We start from the raw sequence: 15,629 nt of genomic DNA on the forward strand, positions 1-15,629 counted from the left end.
TACTTTTTCTGCTGTTTCAAAATCTAAAGTTCTACCAGGTTTAGGATCAGGACATGACACCTTTATCTTTAACCAGGCTTTTAGCTCTAGCTTTTCATTGCAGTGTGGTCTGATATGCAGTGTGGTCCAAATTCATGATGAATGTCTTTTTAAGTCCAGCTTTTAGGGAGCATTGTCAATATTTGTACCCTGATGCTCTTATTATCTGTATATTAAATTTTTCCTTCAATCCACTGATAATTTCATGGTCAGAGGAGAGAGGAAAAGCATCTTGTTCAGAATCTGAATCCATGTTCAATATTTTGCTTTTGAACACTACTGCTGCTTTCTTAAGCTCTTCCTGAGGGTATTTTCTCTACCATAGTCATTTTTTCTGAATAGGTGATTCATTTAAAACAATCAAACTTTTATTCAGAGCATCCACAGCTTTATCTTTTTCTGGGGAACACAAGGATCTAATTGTTGAAATTCTTCATCAAAAGTAGATTCTTCAGCATTATTTTTAGCAGATGTTTCTGACTGTTTGCGGCAAGTATCACAATTTTGTAACCTTGTTTAAGAAAAGTAAATGTTTGCACTAAATTCTTGCCTACACTTTTCAGGTTTTTCTTAAACAACCAGGAATTATGACTTGACTTTTCAAATGGTTTGCAACAGTATATTTTACTTGAAGCTATAGAAGTTGATGGTTCCATGCTGGTCACTATATTCTGGTACAAGGCTGTGATGAATTAGTCATAAAATTCAAACCTTTAGAGAAAGGTAAGCTCAGTTAACTTGTCTCAACAGGATGAAACATATAGATTCTTTTGCTGGTATTAGGAGTGCATGTCATGACATGCTACTCTTCTGTCTCATCAAGTGATCCAGTCTGGAAGACTCGAAGAAAAAGATTTTCATTGATTGAATCTCAATTAGAATTGCCGCATAGGAGGAAAAATTGGAATATTCTTCTATACCTAATTATTACAAAATTATTTTTTAACATGATCCCATTGCAATCCTATTATGAGATGTTTACTACATGTGCAACACATTAGGAAACAATTTTTTTTTTTCAAATTTAAAAAAATACACTTTTGGATATATTCAAGGTCAAATAAATTTTTGGTGACCTAGAACTATTAATATCACAAAACCTTGCCAAGTGGCATATCATATGAAAGCCCATTCCAAGAGTTTTAAAATGACATCAAAAGAAATTTATTCTTTTGTAATTACCCAAACCTTGCTTTTTGAACTTTTTGCAGGGTCCTACACAAAAAACTAAGTGACTGAAAAATCTGAAAAAAAATTTTTTTTGCATCACTTCATGGGTAAAGCCAAACCTGCAAATTTTATTTGAATTATTGGACATGAATCTGAGAAGTGCATTTATTTTCGTTGATTTGATGTGGAATGACCCTTTTATATAAAATTTGTTTTAATGTAAAAATCAATGTATAAAACAGATCGTATGAAAATGATCATTACTTTTGGATACCTATAGGTAAATTGTGACAAATCACTAAAAATCTAATTTTCGAAAAAAAAGTTAAAAGTTTCAAATGCAAAAGATAACTTTTGCTTCTTATCAAAATGAAAGTGCATTTTTCATAGTATTATCATGTAGCCAGCCAGCTGCTTGTAGCTGTGGAACATATAATTGCAGTCTGCTATAATACAGAATCAAGAATCAAGTTCCAGTTCTAGAAAATTTATAAGTGCACCCCTGTACATTTTATATGGGTGTAATAAAGTAGTATTGATTGGACATTTGTTGAGCGATGAAGATACATTCAGATATCTCAAAATATCTGATTATGCAACAAATTATAATTAAGTAATAAAAGTATCTGAGATGAAGAATTGACAAATAAAACAATATTTTTATTATTTTTATTTTTATTTAATTCGTGCATTAAATGCCACCATTCTTTTATGGTGACCTGAATTAAATATATACTGTAACCTCTTCAGAGCTTGTCTATTACATTGTATAATACATTTTTTAATTGTTACAAAGTTGTGTATAGGTAAAGATTTTTAATTAATCATAATTAAAGATTGTAATTACAGCTGTTATTATAATTACTGAAATATATACTTAGCTTACAACATATACAAAGCAATTAAATTTGGCACAGACAGACAAATGTAGAAATATGTATTACTGTCCTTTTTATTTCAAAATTACTAGTTGATATTTTTTCTTAAATGCCATAAAAAAATTCAAGTTACAATTCTGTTACATTGTTTAATTATAACTTATACAACTATCTATCACAGACATTAAAAATACACATTTAAAAATAAAATTATGTATAATTATATATTCCTAATTACACACTAATTAAAAAAAGTTTTGCAATGGATCAAATCATTTCTTGAAAACAATATTAAAATTGATAAAATTCTTCAAGAATTACCAGGGAAATAGAACACAGTTTTGATAATGCTGTAATGGTTGGCCATCTGAGGTAAAAATAATAAAATTTGATTTTTAAACAATTCAGTAAATATGTTTATTCATGACTTTAAGTACAGAGATTTTATACTTCAATTAATTGGTTCAATAGCTTGAAGTTAGATGTTCTTTCATTTTTAATATACTAAAATGCACAGTCAAACAAAGTGGCAAAATTTTGTAATGAAATAAAAGAGAATATTATTAAAATGTAAAATTTTCTGATATGGCCATGAACTATTTTCAGATTGCACTGCAAAAGATAATAATTAAAGGAATTTGACTATATTTTTAAACTAAAATAAAGATTTAAATAATAAAAATTTTGAACTGTGTTCTATGGCAGTATTTAAATTTTAAATCCAGGAATATCTTTTCACATAGCGATCCTGTTATCATCACAATTACATTAAATTATTAACCTAAATTATTAACTTAAATAGGACTCTTTTTTTTTTTTTCATTGGGAGTGACAAATATTTATTTTTATAACATGTATATGCAGTAATTTATCTTAAATAATTATCATAATTATTATTGGTTACATATGGTGAAAATTTATACAGTAGGTTTATTAGGTGATCATAAACCATTTTCTTTGAATCTTCACCCCATAAGTAATCTATATGATTAAAATTGTTATATGGTATTAAAAATTTCATCACTACATTTGGCAGTTCTCTTGCTATTCTGTCCACATCCTGAAATTAATAATAAATATTAATTAACATGTGAAATTACTTTTTTGTGGTAAATTTAATAATCATTCTTGTAGAATGGGAAGATTTCAAAAATGTAAGTAAACTTACATGAGGTAGCTAAAAAATGTCGAGCTAAATGAGGTAGCTAAAATCTTGAAATTCATGGGGTGCTAAAAGTTGGGTTGCCAAAGGAACTTTAGGAAAAGCTGTTTTGTTTGTAAATATAAATTTGGTAATGGTTGGGAAATTCTGCTTTTACTGTTGTTATAATCATTTGATGTAATTAATATTTAACTGTTGTTCAGTTCATTTGTGTTTTTATATTGAAAATAATGGTGTTTAAGTAAAGAAAACAAGAACAAGTTCTTACGCTTGATTGTTAATAGAAAAGTAATGGCACTGCTGCTATCCTTTAAGAATTCCATGTGAGATTTCTTAGTTCACTATTTGTGAGTCAACATTTGTGTAATCTGATTATAAAATTTGAAAATATTGGAGGCATTGAAGAATATACTAGGCCCAGAATTAGTTTACCTTTTTCATTAAAAACAACTTGTTTCATAGACATTAATAAAAGTCATCACACATAAACCAGGAGAGCTTCCATTTAACTAAAAATATTAAAAAAAATGTTTTTATTAGATTCTAAAGAAACTGCAGTTTAAGTATTTTTGACCAAGTTTATTTTATGCACTATGCAGTGTTGATTGTGACTCGTGTGGAATTTTTTTTTATGGATTTATTATTCATTGTGAAATAGATCCTCATTTTACAATCTCAATCATTTTGTCTCATGAAGTCTATTTCAAGTTGAATGACCTAGTAAAACATCATAATTTGCATTTATTGTCTGAAAAAATCCTCATCTAATTATGGAAAAGGAGCTTAACGTTCCTGAAGTCCATTTTTGGTATGGGATAAAAAAAGTAGTACGTGGACTTAATTTCTTTGACAGACGTGTAACAAGTAATTTGTATCTTAAGATGTTGTCCCTTTGTTTAGCAGTGGGATACAACTTTAAATTTTAAGACTAACATAATCAAACATGATTGAGATCACATCACTATATTTGAGATCATATCAATCAAATCATTTTCCTGAATGGTGTAGGATGCTAAGGAACAAATTAATGGCCACTACATTTATGTGATATGATACCTTATGATTTTTTGTTATGGAGAATCATAAAAAATATGGTATTTTTTCAAATCCAAATGACCTGAACTACCTCAAGCTATCAATAGAAAACTTAATTGACTTTATAAAATGGGAAAAGCTTTATTGGAAAAAAATATGTGATAGCTGAATAGGTGATGTCATGAATGCAGAAGGAATGAAAGACTTTGAATGCTTTGTCTGAGTGCATTAAACATGCTCTAACATTGAAAAAGGTTTATTTTTAACTTTCCTTGTTAATTCCTTTTCTTATTAGTGATTAGGGAAACTGACTTGGCCTAACTAAAAATTATGTACATTCTAAAGTTTTACATTTTATTTCCTTGAAAGTAATTTCTTTGAATAACTTCAGACTTTTATCATTCTTACTAAAGTTTTTGAAACTATTCTTGGAACCTGTCTATAAAAAAACTCCTTGAGGTGCTGCATTTCATCAAGAATGAATCCTGAGATCCTTGTACTGTTTTTCTTTCAGAGATGATTTTAAATGAGGAGTTGTAAAACTCATTTGGCATTAAGTTCCGAAAAGGTCACTCGGAAGGTCTCTGCCAAGACCACGGTATACATTTAAGGCTCTGTGCTGGGCACTCCTTAAATTTTGAATAAGTGCTAGATTTCTTTCCAACCTATGCACCCAAATGGACATCGGGTTCGATTAAGTGTGATCACGACCACCAAACCCGCATCGAACACTGGATAGCATGTGCAATGGCTTTGGCCGGTAAGATGATTTTGTGAGTTGCCAGAGGTTGTGCTGCAACTTGCGCATGGAACCTTGCCATAACTTGAGTCTGGCTTGAGGGCTGGATCTTGATCCAGCCCTCTTAGGTTATAGCAACTTGAATCTGGAGCTCTTAGACCGCCTCCATAAACGATCTCATAGATTATAAGACTATGATTGCTCACACTGGCCTCAGGCCAGACAGCCCAACTACTTGTACTTCGTAGCAAGTCGCCTGTCACCAAAGTGACGTCGCTGTAACTTTCCCCCAGTTCGTGAGAGAAAGTTGGAGGTTGTTCTATGTAGTTAATCAAGCAGAGGTTCCTGGCTTCAACGAACTATTCGAAAGCAGCACCTTTGAGGTCAGTGAGTGGCGAACCCCAGGCGGGAGACTTGGCATTAGCATCCAGAGCAGCCAGCACTCTGATGCTTGAAAGACCGTACAGAATCCTGTCCAACTTCGCCAGCAAGTCATCAATACTCCATCCAAGCTGAAATGACCAAGCTTGAATGAATTGCAAGACTTATTCATTCAACTCCTTGTGACCAAATTATACAAATTACAGTCTTCATTGGTATCTATTGTATTGATTTTCACCAGAGTATGAATCATTTTGATAAAAGAATATCTTGTAAAAAAATTTTGTTTGATTTAAGTGTAACTATTCAAGAATAATGTTGTCTATGTTAATGAAAAAAGTAACCTAGCAGACAACATAAATGAAGAAAGTTTGGCCATAGGTTAGGCATTTTGTAATCTGATTCAGTTACATAATATTCTTAAACTCAAACATCTCAGAATAATTTCTTCATGGAACTGACCAGTCGTTTTAAGTAGAAAAATTTACTTTTACATGCTTTTATTCAGCAGTGATGTATTTTACAGATATGTTTGGTTTCTTAAATCAAGTGATCAAGACAAAAATTACTAGAATTATTGAAAAAGATATCAGTAGTGTTGCATTTGTAATAATACCCATTTTACCAATAATATCTTTATTACTTTTTACTTTATATTTCACCTTGTAATATTAAATATAAAGTCATAATAAAATTATTAAAAGGGTGAAATTTTTATTTTTTGTGGTCACTGTATTATGTGACTATTTTTATTCAAAATATAATTAGTTATTCCATCTATAAGTTTTTATTCATCTTATTGTAGAAAAAGTTATATCTTTAATTATATTTGGATCAAAAATATTACACTATTATTAACATAAATTTATATACATCTAATTGTAATAATAATAATAATAATTTATTTATTTTGTTTTTTGTGCAACAGAACAGCTTAACAAAGACTTAATATGTTGCACAGTATTACATGAAAATATATACAATAGTTACAATATCTATAAAGAGTTATAATAATGGTTTATTTCTTTATTTTGTTTTTGTGCAACAGAACAGCTTTACAGTGCCTTCATGTTGTGCAGTATTACATACAAATATATACAACAGTTACAATATCTTTAAAAAAGTTATAAGTAACAATTCACATATAAATTGAAAATACAATATTTAAATACATAAATATTGGAATACAATAATAATAATAAAATATAAATTTACAACAATGGAAATAATAATTAAAGTTTAAGTCACAATTTACAAAAGTTTACAAAATACATTAATTTCGTTCAAGAAACGAACTTGCGGCAAGAAAATCAGACCATCGCCTTTACCATCTTATAAAGCAATAGCAAATTTACATATATATGTTGATAAATGCAAGTTATGAGTCTGTGCATAATAATAATAATAATAATAATAATAATAATAATAATAAAATTATGAAATACAATTAAAAGAACTAATTGACAAAATAACATGGAAGATTTATTTATATTATATAGATTTCTTCACTTCTATATTAAAAAATAACAACAATAAAAAAAAAAACAACAAAAGACTTTTTACTTTCTAAATCAAATTAATTACTTAGCAGAATATATTACTGAAATCTTTTAATACTTACAATAGGTCTTGATACATAGTCATTTTTAGCATAAATTAATGCAACTGGTGTTGTAACTTTACTAATATTATAAATGGGTGGAGTCTGTCTACCATATTTCTCATAATTTTTGTATGGGTCTTTATAATCATATGCCTGGAACGTTCCAGCTGAAAAAAGAAGTTAGTAAATAGTTAGTTATTATTTAATGGTATTTTCACGCATTCACACACAAACATGTATATTTAGTTAAACAGGAGAGCATTTGTATGGTATCTTAATGCTATCAACTTCAGCTGTTAGTGTGATCGTTGTTTGTTTTTAAATACAGAGGTTAATTGAATCCCTACATTTAGAAAAATAATTTTTTATTTGTACTTTTTTTTATTATTTTAGAACATCTATTAACTATTTGGAATGTGAAAGAAATATGTCTATAAATTATCTGTATAACTTTAAATTGATGAAATCTTTATTAATAATCACAGGACAATGATATTAATACCATTTTACAGATAAAATATTCAAGGTATACCTTTTCACTTTTTTTAGTTTGCTGGGCATTTCTCCACCCTATTTGGTTGCCCTGAAGCATAAGACTGAATGTCTATGCCACAAATGGCTACTGAGCCTCAAAACAGTTTAGCGATCAGTGTCCTAAATAGCTCCTAGAGCTTACATAACAGCATGAGCGGACTAAGCACAGTGCCATAAACCACCGGCTTTCGTTTCCCAACTGCTCACTTGTCATATATTTACTAAAATGGGTAGGCGCACCCTGTCAATTACTAAAAGTATATATGACATCCATAATAAAATTTATTTCGTATAGACAGCAATTCGCTGCAACGTCTAGGATGCCAGCAAGTTCCTCTCCACCATTTTATAGCATTTGAAGCCATAATAATTGGCTGGTGGTCAGCCATACTCAGGGTTAGCTTCCCACGGCAATGTGGTAAGAGTCTTTCCCTAAGTAAACTACAAATGCCAGTTAAACAAAGCAACCGCATTTAGGAACTCCCACAGAGTCTGACAAAGCAGCTCTTGCCACATTGACTTGCTGCTTGTAAGTGGCTAATTTTCCCCTTGACCTCTAAGTTCCAGGGTGCTCTTGGGGCCTCTGGCACCCCAAGAGCAGGGCAGTCAAACATAGGTGTTCATTTGACTGGCCCTCACTGCACACACACAGCTCATCAGCTGCCAGGTAGAACCAAAACAGATGTTGGTTCATGTTAGCATGGTTGATGAGTACTCGGGATTCATTGCCCTTAAAAATGAGGTCGAGGCATACCATCCCCAAATCCTGTATAAACTTATACAAGGATCTTTCCTTAGTTGTGGTCTCCCATTCCAGCTGCAATGCTTCCATCGTGAGGCTCTACAGCCTCTTCCACAGGTGGGAGATGGGCAACTGAACGAAATTTAGATCTGATGTATTGTGATCACCGTTCTGCTTTGGTACTGGTCTAGCTCGAAACCGCATCCCAAATACCTTGGCCTCCTGGCCTCTTCGCAATTTCCACATTTACCACATTAAAGTAAAACATACACTGTAAAGTATACATCAAAGTATACCTTACAAACATTCAATATTGGAACCTTTTGTCAGACAGAGAATATCTAAATAGTAATCTTATGTTTACCAGACTTAGTGAAACACTTTGCATAATCATTAGATTGTATTTTGAATTCTTGTCTTAAGTTCAAGAATGCTAGTACTGTAGGCGTGATCCTTAATAAAGCTTCAAAGGAAGTAGTCACAAGATGATTTGATATCTAGTAATTACAGTGGTAAATGCATTTGTCCATCATGACCAGATGATATATCAAGCGCAGCAAAAAACATTTACTGAATGAGGTTAGCACCATCTTATTGGAAAAATTGTCTGGTTGGAGATTTCGTAATTGCAAGAAGGGATAGTTCTCAACCAAGTCAAGATCTTGAAAGAAAAAGGGTAAAATAGAATAAACTGCATCACACATTGACTTTTGAGGTGTACCTTTACACATTATTTAGAAAGCATAAGGTTTTCTGACACATATTTTGCTTATTGACCTTACCACATACATGAAGTATTTCCTCATTTGATGAAAATAACTATTTTTAAAAAAAAAAAACATAATCATTTTCAACTGTAACATGGTAGAAAAGAAGATTATATATGGGTACTTTTGTACCTTCTTTTATCTCTTCCAAAATTTTTAGCTTGTGTGGAAAAGGTTACATATATTTATTTAAACTTTGTGAAAAGTTACTCTAGAAATAATGGATTTACATTCTTTGGTTGTTGAGTTGACTTGAGTGGGCTTTATATATAAACCTGATGTATACACTCAACATCTTTATTAAAGGTAATTGACCTATCTGCTCCTTTCTTGTGATACATGTTCCTTGTTGTTTTAAATGTAACATTCGTGCAAAAATCATGAGATAGAAGTGATTTTTCATATCAAGATAAAGTTTACTCTCCTTGAATATCCGATTTCAATTTTATAAATCATTTGACAAATTGAGCTTTCTCTTGTGGATTCATGGTGATTGGACAGATAACTGGGAAGTCTATTGAATGGCAGTACATAACAGTAAAACCTACCAGCATCAAAAAAAAATTTATGAATTCCTTGTTAAAAGAAGTCTGTCTGTAAATTATTATCTGCTTTTACATTTTTTATATGCTCAGTTATAGTTGTAAATATAATTTATAGACATTGTTCAAGATTGTCTTTATATTACATATGTGGTAAATAACAATCTTGTAAGAGATATAACATAATATAATATTAGAGTACAGTATTAAACAAAGCTAGTAATCTTTAATCACTACAAAAGTTTTATTTTTATATAAAATTGTTTAAATTAATTTGATAGTCCTTTCAGTTATGTTTATAGTTCTCTTCATTGGACTGGTGATATTTGTTTTTAATCTAGCAAAAACTGATTTTGAACTATCAGTTTTTCTGTTTTTATCAGTTTCAAGATTATGTTTCAGAATATAGTTGAAAACTATGTAAAATTTGAATTTTACATATGTTCATTAAATATATTGTTGTTGTCTTCCATATTTCATAGTGTTTTAAATGTGTTAAGATATGCTCCTTTTTTATTTTTACCAATGACTGAAATATTAAGATTATTTTTAATGCTTGTTGATTAGCAATTTAAGTTAGTGAGTGGTTGATAAATGTTGACTGATGGTTTTTGGAATGCTTTTATATGTTTACATTATTGTTATTTGAATCTATGGCCTTTTTGTTCAACATAGAATGTAGTGCAAAAATTGCAATTAAGTTTGCCATAAGTAATAGTTTGGTGCCCAAGGAAATGGAATATATTTGGTAATTAATTATGGATCTGAGGTAATTTCTTGCATTCTATTTAGAGTACAGAAAACTTATCCAAGTAATCTTCAAAGTTACGGTGAGGAATACAATATATAGGGTCAGTGATCAAAGTCAGAAGGAAGAAGAATTCAGTTACAAATTATTACCTATGTTAATGGTTTTGTTAATCACTAGTTCAATTTCTATTAGTGCTTAACAGTGATCATCTAGTATTAAATTTTTTTGTAATGCAGCAATACCCAAGTTAAAGTAAGTTACTTTTTCCTGAATATAAAACATTATACTGGAGTACTTTTGATCATGAAATTCAATTATGTCTTTGTTTCAGAAATGATCAGTCTGAAACTGGATAAGATTAAATACTGAAAGTATAATTGGTTTAGAGCAGAGGTTTCCAAACTTATTTTTCTCATAGACCACTTTCAAAATTTTGCTGTTCCGGGGGACCCCCTGCAGCTACATTTCTACCATATTTCCAGTCGACGGAAAATGTGAAGATTAGAGATCTAACTATGAAAATTTGCGTTACGACTGAGTTCCACGAACTAACAGCTTCCGAAAAAAAAGAGAATTGATTGGTTAATTTTTGATTGACTGTGCTGTGAGTGGATGTCAAAAAAGTAAAGTTGGCCGATCAAAAAAAATGCTTCCATCCAACTTTACATGTTTGACATCTACTCACAGCACAAGAAAGCAGTCAATTCTCACTTATTTTATTTGGAAAACTTTCCATTCAGAGTGGTAAAAAGCAAAAGAAAAATAGTATATTTTTTTGTGTTGCATTTATTCAAATATTTAATCATTACACTATTAATTATTATTGTTATCATATTGCAATGTAATATAATAAAATTGTCGTAATATAATTAAAATTAAAAACGTAATGTAACTTCTACAATGACAATCACAACATTTTAATTCTTCACTATCGAGACCAGATGAATTTTCGTGGACCCCGCTTACGAATTGTGAACCCCCCATTTTTTTGTCACGCCAACGTAGACCCCCGTCAAGTCTCTCGTGGCCCCTGGGGGTCCACCTGGACCACTTTGGCAATCAATGGTTTAGAGTATCATGATGCGATATAATATGGTAAGTAAATCATTTGAAATTAAATTATTCTAAACTTACGGTTTCCTATGAGTTGTGAATAGTGATCGAGTGTTTGTATTGATGATGGAGATGCATGCCTCAGATACATTGGAATCATTGTCTGTAATTATGAAATGAATAATTACTTATCTACATAAATTAATAATAATCTATTCAACAAAAAATGGTGTTATCTTTAGATCCCCTACTTGATTGATTATAGATGTTTGCTTTTGAGTGTGTAACTTATAGACAATTTGTCTTATTTAATGTACACACACAAGCAATTAAGTTTGAAGAAGTGGATGCGCCAGCAACTTCTTGATAAAACTAGCTGCTAAGCAATAAATTTTATCAGGTTAATATTTTCTCACTTTTTTTATTTTTTTCACGCTGGCGCAATTGTAGCATTTCTCCTCCACGTTTTGCTTTTCATCTAGAAAAGCAAACTCATATGGTTGCAAGTTTGAACCATGGTTACATTTGGTGTTTTTATACATTAAAAATGTTTTAAATTCATATGCACAAGTTTTCAGGTATCCTGAACTGAATTGGTCATTAACACTACTATCATCAAAAAAAAAATAGATTTATGGTAAAAATCTTTCCCTTTGCAAATATATAGGCCTTTGGATCCAATGAAATAATATAACTCATTGTTGCATTTTACATTATTGTATCTTTTTTTCTGAGTTTGGCCGACTGAGGACCACGTGAAGTATTATTTCGCATTCATTTTTATTTCTTCTGTGTGTTATTTCCTTGTCTTTCAACAGTTCTCATTTTTTCGTTATGTTTTTGCCTTCACTCTTCTGATTAGATATTCATCAGCTTATTTTTTTTTTTTTTTGCTTTCTCTTGGAATTTCTTGACATTTTGTACCAGTTTTCTGAACATTCTATCTTGTACTATTTTTTCAAATATTTTAATTCTTTTAGGTCTTCTGATTCTTCTGGTCTTTTGTTTTCTTCTGGTTTTTCTGGTCTTTTAGGTCTTCTTTTATGTCTTACTGAGGTCTATTGATTTATGGTCTTTTTGTTGTAAATATAGATGAAGATTTGTTTGTGAGCCTATTATTCATTCTCATAAATGGCCAATTTGGCTCTGCTTTATCTGATGGAATCTAAAATTTTAATTATATTTGTAAAGCTCTTTAATACTTTGAATTTCTATTCGTTTTGACTTATTTTTATCGGTTGATGAATTTTTCTCAAGGTTTTCGTTTTTTTTTCTATTGCGTTTATTTCATTCAATTTCAAACTGAAGATGCATTCTGATGCGTACCAAACCATTCTGATAGTTTGATTACCATATTATAATGCCATATTTACTTTTTCTCATTCTTGTTTAAGAATGGCTTCTTTAAACCATTATATCTCCTAGACATTTAAATTTATAGAGTATGTTGATGTTTCCATATTTTTTATTAAGGACTAGGGGAATTGTTGGTATTGGTCATTATTGAAACTTATGAAACATTAAATATAAGTACTTTAAATTCCTGATGAAGTTGGTGAAATAAAATAATCAATTGTTCATTAATATGTGGATCATAATTTTTAAGAAGCTCATTGTAAAACTAGTTTATGGTTCACGTGTGAGTTATGCATCCTAGAAATAAAATAATATTATTATTATATTAATTATTATTATTATATTAATTTATTAATACTAACATTTCTATTTTATGATATTGTCATTCCAATAATATGCGTTAAGTAGTTTCAGAGTTGTTTTTTCTTCAGACAAAATTTTGTAATTGTAAATATAAATATTTATTATAGATTATCACTAGAATAATTCATTTTATTCTAATGACTGAGATAGCAAGATATTTATTTCTAATTTTATTTCTTAATTAATTTATAATAAAGAAAAACATTACTGATGTACAAATCTTTGCGATAGTATTCAATTAATGTAAAATATCAGTAAGTGAAACAGTTTTTAAATTAATTTTAACAAAATGGCTATGTCCCTTATGAAAGTAATGAAAAATCAATTAATTACTTGTAATTTACTATTAAGGAAAAACCATATTTAGTTTTAGTAGTTAGATCTTTATATATATATACAGAGTGCGCTTTAAAGGTGAGGCCAAACTCTAGAAAGTGATTCTATTTAACATACTGACGAAAAAATGTCCAGTGAACATAGGTCTGAACCGCATATTTTTCCGTCTGTCTGTTATTTTGTTTTCTAAAAAAAATATTTTTCAAGAACGGTTGGAGATAACGCAACAAAATTTTTACTCGATTTTAAATTAACATTTTTTAATAGTAAAAAAAATAACGATACTATTCGTTGGCAAATTTCAAAATGGCAGTCGTTTCAATTTTTCAATCTTAAATATCTTAGGAATTATTAAATCCATCAAGTAGTGTTCTATTAAACAAATTAGGAAGCATTTTTTTGTGAACAAAACGACACCTTGGTCGTAAAAATCCGACGACAAGCAACAGAGTTATTATAAAAAGTAGGCCTAAACCGATATGGCGGCTATCTTATTTTTAGTATTATCCGCAGAAAAAAATTGATTTAGTTATTAAGTGAGTCACGATACAATGAGAAATCTTTAGCATAACTTTTAGTTTACTGATTTGTTTACTTTTAATTATATTTTATAATGAGTATTTCAGGAAGTTTCTGCCATACTTTACAAGCATATTTCTCTCATCAAAATAATGAAAAAAAATCTTTATTTCTAACATAGGTATAGAAATGGTTTGTTCTTGAGTAATGGATAGTGAAAGATTTTGTCCAGATTTCTATTCCAAAGATTCAGAAATAACATACTCTGATGTTGCTCTCAGTGAGATTACAGCAATATGAAACGATGGGATAGTTCATATGAAGGAGAAAAAGAATGACTTGCATGTTATCAAATGTTTAAATGGAAAACATAGTAATTGAATATAAAAAAATAAATTAAATAATTAATAAACAAAATAAATTATTTACACTTTCAGCATAAGACTAATAAATTAAAAATTATCGTAATACATTTCCAAAATATAATGTTTTAGAATATTCATTTGATGTACACAGATACTCATATATACTTACTTTATTGAATTGTTTCCAGTCAGAACCAGTAAATACAAACAACATGTCAATGCATATCAACTGGAATATAGAGCCATCACGGCAGAGATCTGCTTGTAATAAACGTAATACCTTGTTCATTGGTAATAATTCATAAATTTTATTTTTTATTAACATATTCTGAAAAGAAATTAACAAAATGAAAATGAACATTTTTATTAACCAATTTATTTTTAAAATGTATGTGCATGCAGTGTGTGTGTGTGTGTGTGTGTGTGTGTGTGTGTGTGTGTGTGTGTGTGTGTGTGTGTGTGTGCGCGCGCGCGTGTGTGTGTGTGTGTGTGTGTGTGTGTGTGAGTGTGTGAGTGTGTGTATGTGTGTGTGTGTGTACTTGACTATCCATTTTTTAATTCTACATACCAACTGAACAAAATTTTTCTATGAAAAAAGTTTTCCTCTTCATTTTCCTTGTGGCTATCAATTTGTGTGTTTTTAATTTTCAAGTTATGAGGAACCATTATAATACAATTTGGTAAACATTTTTGTGTAAATTGTGTGCTGTTAAAATAAGTAGAATTTTAATTAAGATTTGAATGCTAGACAGTGGATACCAGTGTTCTTTGATGGTTGGGTTTCAATTAACCAGTTGTTGCAGGAATGGTCAGCCTAAGTCTGTTCAAGATTGCGCATTTACTGGTACATTTATAGTTACATGCCAGACTGGACACAGATGCCTCGCCACCTCTGCAGAGTACTGTTGACATCATGTCACTGTGCAATTTATTTAATTATTTTTAAATAATTAAAAAGGCCACCATATTGCAATATAAATAATATTTCACAAGTTAGTTTACTGAAAGTTTAATAAACCACATTCTTTTCCATCGAGAGTATGAAAAAAATTCAAGCTTATTCAAATTAATTAGTACTGGAGGAAATGAAATCTAGCTAAAAGTTTTCATTAATGTTTTTTTTTAATAACTCAGTTATTTGTTTACCAATTTTTTTGAAAACAAGGTGTAATTTTGTTTATAATAGAAGCTATTAAAATAAATCAAATTCAAGTTATTTCTATTAATTTACCCTATTCTGCGGTTTAAATTTATAAATGAGTAGGAAAAATATAATAGCAAATCAGATTTCATT

At 29.8% G+C, this 15,629-nt stretch overlaps 1 protein-coding gene across 1 annotated transcript in view; it reads right to left on the reverse strand.

Moving 5' to 3' along the window:
* Nucleotides 1-2,209: 2,209 nt before the first annotated feature.
* LOC142332260 (lipase 1-like) overlaps nucleotides 2,210-15,629 on the reverse strand; it is an 89,425-nt gene continuing 76,005 nt past the window's right edge. Inside the window, exons 5-8 of the mRNA XM_075378579.1 lie at nucleotides 14,505-14,663; nucleotides 11,478-11,559; nucleotides 7,026-7,174; nucleotides 2,210-3,147 (exon numbers count right to left, since the gene is read on the reverse strand). Of these exons, the coding sequence (XP_075234694.1) occupies nucleotides 2,956-3,147; nucleotides 7,026-7,174; nucleotides 11,478-11,559; nucleotides 14,505-14,663 (582 nt within the window). The 3' untranslated portion in view covers nucleotides 2,210-2,955. The remainder of the gene's footprint in view (nucleotides 3,148-7,025; nucleotides 7,175-11,477; nucleotides 11,560-14,504; nucleotides 14,664-15,629) is intronic.

This window comes from Lycorma delicatula, chromosome 11, assembly GCF_047948215.1.
Source record: "Lycorma delicatula isolate Av1 chromosome 11, ASM4794821v1, whole genome shotgun sequence".
Classification (NCBI taxonomy): domain Eukaryota; kingdom Metazoa; phylum Arthropoda; class Insecta; order Hemiptera; family Fulgoridae; genus Lycorma; species Lycorma delicatula.